The following is a 6,120-nucleotide window of genomic DNA, read 5'->3' on the forward strand; positions in this document are numbered from 1 at the left end:
CTACCAGTCTAACCAGACTTTTCAAATAAATAGTGTAGAGTAAAAAGGAAACTTAAAGAAGAATTCAATCTCCATAATCCCTGTGTACGTATATCCAACATAATAAAATAGATTATGTATTAGTTTAGTCTCTCCTTCCCCTAAATTACTAAGGACGGAGTTTCCTAAACTGTGCGTCATGATGACCCATGGGATTGCAGTTTTAGGTCGGCTCTCAATTGACAACACAAAAGTGAAACCGTCAGCTTTAAACTTTAAATCGATTTCGTTAAAGTATTTATTACACGAGCCACGTCCGTGAGTAGGCTGTATCTGTTCCTTATTTATTAGATGCTATTTACGAGCCCCAACCCAACTCAAAATGTGTAATGGGACACTCAAAGCTGTATTTTTGTCTTAAAGAGGTCATCTATGGAAAAGGTTGAAAACCAATGGCAAAGGTCAAGATTGCTGAATGTAATAAAGATACTCTACCTACTTCCCGAGTAAACAGAGGAAAATACACACAGCGACGCTACGCGCAATCTTTAGTACGAGTAATGTTACCAATAATGCGAGTGGGTATGCTTATGCTTGTTAATATGGGTAGGTATATTTCTTGCAACTCATGAAGGCGTGTGAGATTTACTTGTGTGTGTACGTGTACATGCACATAACGACAGTATAATGTCTGTCAAAACTTTTGAAAAGCAAACAGTAGCGAGCCACCACACATGTAAAGCTCACTCGCCTTCCTGAATTGCAACAACTATACCTACTACCACAGGTACTACCTATTTCGTCATGACTATTTTACTGACCTAGTAAAAATCGTCTTCGAACTGGACTTAAGAAATAAAAGTTATAAATTGTAACTTATTCAAACGTACTTACATTACACGTGATACCGATCCAACATACCAATCTCTATTGTCATGTATCGAACCTTTGATGTTTGTACGGATTATGTAATAAATAAATGTGTAAAGCTTACCTTATTTAGATACGAAATATTCCGTCCTTTCAAAGACTACAATCCACGGAAAAGCCCTTTTTGAGGTTCAGACTGGCTCTCCATTCCTCCCGTTTCATAGAAAGTTTCGGCTTCAAGAGCGGTTTGAACAAATCTATTCCAATCTAAATACTATTTTTAGATCCTAGATTAAATGACAGATTCCGCAAACTTATATTTTGTTAAAAAGCTCTTTGAAACACAATTTTAAACCTGTCTTATTAAATCACCATCAAATTAATTGGATCAATTTTGTGCGATATTTTAATTTCACATTTTCCCCTAATATTAAAAGTTTATCCTACAAAAGACACCTAACAATTTAATTTAATTATGAAATCTTGAATGGAAGAATTTTTCAATTAAATCACATAACTTTCTAAAAAGCGAAATTTTGGCGGAACAAACAATATAGAAATACCCATAACATAAGAAAGCACAATTGAAAATATTAAACAATCAAGATAGGCAGCCATTGTTAGCGGCGCGCGCCCAAACATCATTACCGTCCGCGAAAGTCTCCGCTTACACGAGAAGAAAGCGCGCGCAGTACGCAAATACGATTATTATCACAATATTTTGTTTATTGTTTACTTCAATCGCATTGTTCCATCTTTATGACGACATTTCATATCAAATGAAAACGGTGAAAGCCGGAATAAACTGCTAAAATTACACTTATTTCACGCAGCGGCTGCAAACTTTTTCTAAAAATGCTAAGTCGTGAAAGCAATTTGTATTCTTATTACGAATGTCATCAAACTTACCATCGCCTAACAAACCCATTGTTTAAAAGAAATCTCAAAAAATCATCTCAAAGCTGGTATAGAATAACGAAGCGTAATCAATTAAGAAGAAACTAATGAGTTCATTAACTAACAGACAGTTATACTAATGATCACCAATTTGCAACGACTTGTTAGATAAATAAAAAGATTGGTAAATAAATTAAGTTCATCTCTGATTAATCGCATACAGATAATAACGGCTACCATAAATTTTATCTTTCTGTTGATTGAAATAAAGATCGCTTATTAAGACTGATAGTGCTTTGAAAGCAATAAAAAAGATTTAAACTGAGTTCTGTCAACCAAAAATCACGTTTCGAAGAAACTCTGGACTCCATTGAACCCGTTTAAGGTTTGGTTCTAATAAAAACTGAATTGAACGGAAATGAAATAACGCTAACCGGTTTTTCTCCGGTGCGTCGGGAGCAAGGCCTGAGCTTCTATTATTTTTTGTGTCGCGCAGGCTGCGGCTTTCTTTATATTATGCAGGTATAAGGATGACTGGTCAGTTGAAACTCTTAAATACTCTTAATTCTAAGCCATCGTCATAATTGTCGCTAAAATTGTAATTCTAATCTACCTAAAGTGTAAACCTGCGGCTTTATATTTGTACCTGCCTTATTTTTGAGGTGTCATAATAAAGTGAAACAAAATGTACAGTTCAAAATCGCCTTTTTAATTTTTCTTTCATTTAACTTCTAAACTCTTTTTTCGAACATAAAATTAACACATTCATTAGTATCGTACATCAAGTAACATTGATCGTGCATTACAGTATAGTAATCATAACGTTACTATCAGAGGCTTTTAACATCTTTGGATAGTTAGAACATGTCTTTCTTACACTGTAGATATTATTTATATTTATTTCATGCAACATCTTACCAGAAATTTAACAATCACGATATATTTTATACTCAATATTTTAAATAATTTGGCGATCATAAACAATACCTTCCATATCACGTATAATTTACACTTACATCCTTCAACTAATCAGTCGCGGACCCATCACATTGGGATCCAATTCCCGTTATTTTTTATCTAAATAAATTATATAATACAAAAAATATTACACTAACAACCTGTGTAGGTATAGATTACACATACCATACGTATAGACGATTTCTAGCTTATAAGATACAAATGTACAATTGTGACATGTCGTTCAGATATGTAACAATGAGTCCGTTACACTTTAGACATCTGTAGCACAGCCGTCCTGGAAGCCCTCATCCGCGGAGGGCCTGGTGATGGTGAGCACGCGCTTGAGCGCGGCCACGGGCGGCAGCACGGGCGGCGCGCGCTGCCACACGCGCAGCGTGCGCGCGCCGCCCACCGGCAGCCCGTAGTCCGGCGGGTACGGGCCCTCACCCGCCGGCGCCGGCGACGCCGGGACCGCCGCCACCGCGTGCGACCGCGGAAACGTCCTGCTCATGTACCCCAACTCCTCCTGAGAACCGTCCACGCTGCAGTTCTCTATGATGGGCGTTCGATCATTGTAGTACGCCGGTATTGCTGAGCTTATCGCGCGAGAGAGATTGCCCGCCTGATTCATTTTCATTTGGTCCCACAGACCAGAAGGGTATAATGAGTCTGAGGCCTCGCGTGCGTACTCTCCGCTCCCTGGCCTCGCAGCGCTGTCAGGCCGCGTGTCATTGATAAGATCGGGGTCAATACTCGCCGATACTGTAGGAGATACCACCACCGGCCCACCGGCAGTTACGACACTTCCTCTGCCTTCGTAGTGATTGGTAGTGTACGGAATGTCATTAGCTCTGGGTGGCTTTATAACTGGATTACATTTAGGATCACTGTAGTTGTTGGACTCCTGTCTGTTAGCCAATACTGCGACATGTGGTCTATCTGTCGTCGTTGGGTGCACTTCGTTTCCAGACACGACACGGTCTAATGTATTCGGCGTTTTGCTTTCGCAAGCGGGGACTGGTCGAAATCGCACGAATGTAATAAGCAGTGCTAAAGAGACGACAACAATGATCAAAAACAATGCAGCTCCCAAGCTTGCAATTTGTGCGCTTCCCAGTGATGCCATTCCAGCAGGCATCTGGGTCACGTGTACTGTGAAATTGGCTTCGGCATTTCCACCTTTGTTTTCTGCGACACAATAAAATTCACTCGAGTCAGATTCTTGTGTATTGGTGAGTATTAAAATAGACTTCTTCTTGACATCTCCTTCTTCAAATATATGTATTCTTTGATGGCTATTAAATGTGCTTCCATTTTGCAGTAACCTCCCATTCCAGTACCAGTTGATATTTGCACTAGGCACAGCTTCCGTTTTGCAAGTAACAGTAGCGTTTTCCCCTACACCGGCCTCAATGTGTCGGCTTACCGGCAAAATTTCCGGTTTACACGCAAACTCTTCAATTGGTAACTCTGAAAAAGGTCGATTGGCCAGCCGCGTAGGCGCCGAGCAGCTTGGAGTAGTTAGTAACTTATGTTTTGCTAACCACAACTTAAGTTCTCGAAGACGACAATCACAAGTCCATAGATTATCTGATAACTCGATCGCTCTAAGCTTCTCTATTTTCTCAAGAGAACTCAACGGCAAATCACGAAGTTTGTTGTGATTTAGTTTCAGTGACTCTAGTGACCGCAAATTTCTGAATGCATCTGAAGCAATGTCTCTAATGTCGCATCTCGACAAATCTAGTTTAACGACACTTCCAAGATTACTCAAAGCATTTGAGTGAACTTTTAGTATTGGATTTTGAGCCATCGTCAAATCCCTTAGGAAAGGAGCGTCTTTGAAACTGTTTGACGGTATTTGAGTCAGTAAATTGTGTGAAAGATCTAACTCAACTAAATTAGTGAGGCCTTTAAAAGCTCTATCATGTATTTGGCCAATATTGCAATTCCGTAGATAAACTCTTTGTAAGTTAACGAGTCCAGTTTTAGCAAAAGCTTCTTGAGGAAGTATCTGCAAATTGTTTATTGATAAGTCTAAGACCTGCGTGGCTGGGTCCACAGGCTCGGGCACGGTGATGAGCGCCCGATCAACGCACTCCACGGTCTGCTTGCCGCCTTTCCACTTGCATGCACACACAGCTGGACAAGATCCGGGAGGCGCTATGCCAGCTAAAGTTGTTTCCCACAGCATTACACTAATCGTCACTATAAACCACCTCATTTTGATTCAATCCAATATAAGTTCGATGGTAACTTTCACTTTAACATAATTGTCCATTTAACGTCACTTTCAAACCATCACTAAAATCCACAGTTATTAAATCCTTAGTAAAATGTTGGTTCTGTATTCCGGCATCGTATCACATCACAGATCGCGAAAGTTGGCAACCGGCACATGACGGCACGTCGCGCGCTCGCGACGGCTGTAAATCAACTGCTGAGAGGGAGGGATCGTCGGCTCGTCTCGGTAGAGAGCTCGACGCATGCGCGTTGGCGGCGCCCCTCGCCCCTCTCTGCGGCTTCACCCAACTGCCGAGTTGAGTAGCCATGCTCGAAGGGAACTGTTGAAAGAATTCCAAAAGTGTAATTTTGTACCTGGCTGTGGCTGTGGGCACGGCCGAGCATCCCGCTCGCCAGAGCGTCACGTTCATTCATAAATACCTGAGCCGCGGGGACGATAGTTTCAATACGGACCGGAGAGGCAACAATGGTATTATGCCCGCTCGGCTGCGGCACGCAAAGCGCACCGATTGTTATACAATACACATCTTTTTGTTGCGATCACGTCTGGGTAGGGCGTCAGGTACACAACTAATTATGAATAGGAAGATCAAAGCGGTAGGCAGGTATTCGCCAACAATAACACAGGATGTGTCGCACAAAGACTACGACATTTTCATTCATAATTTCCTTGAATGAATGTAAATAGTAACTGACATTTTAAAATTGTTTGTACTATTCAATGAATGAGTACTGCACTAGTGGAATGCTAGCAAAAGGTACTTAAAGTAGGTAGTCGAATTTCGGTTAAGAGTTCCCAAGATAACAGTTATTATGGCTGTCATGTAAAATTTCTGATGTCTTTCTCTCAATGATGAACTAATTTACATTATTAACAACTTCCATCCTACTACTTGGGTAGTGTATTGATAACAGATTCCCAGAAAGTTACATATCTATAGGATATTGTTTTTTCAGTGATGATTATAATAGACACATTCTGTAAAATCATAGAAGTTTCATCCTGCACCGAAATTTTGCCATAACAAAGGCCATTTAAGCTACTTTACCCACAAGTTATATTTAGATGAACATGATTAGTTTTGGTAACTGATTAAATGCACAATCCGTATGGACGAATAATTCGAAATAATCGCTATTTACGCATGCAAATAACCTAATGAATCTCTG

The 6,120-nt window shown here is 40.3% G+C and overlaps 1 protein-coding gene across 1 annotated transcript; it reads right to left on the reverse strand.

Annotated features, from left to right (window-relative positions):
* Window positions 1–2,434: 2,434 nt before the first annotated feature.
* On the reverse strand, window positions 2,435–5,149 carry Noki (protein). The gene has a single exon (XM_028320357.1). The coding sequence runs from the start codon at window positions 4,928–4,930 to the stop codon at window positions 2,978–2,980; it is 1,953 nt and encodes a 650-aa protein (XP_028176158.1). The 5' UTR covers window positions 4,931–5,149; the 3' UTR covers window positions 2,435–2,977.
* Window positions 5,150–6,120: the final 971 nt, after the last annotated feature.

Source organism: Ostrinia furnacalis, unplaced genomic scaffold, assembly GCF_004193835.3.
Source record: "Ostrinia furnacalis isolate ACB-3 unplaced genomic scaffold, ASM419383v2 OfSCF7367, whole genome shotgun sequence".
Taxonomy (NCBI): Eukaryota; Metazoa; Arthropoda; class Insecta; order Lepidoptera; family Crambidae; genus Ostrinia; species Ostrinia furnacalis.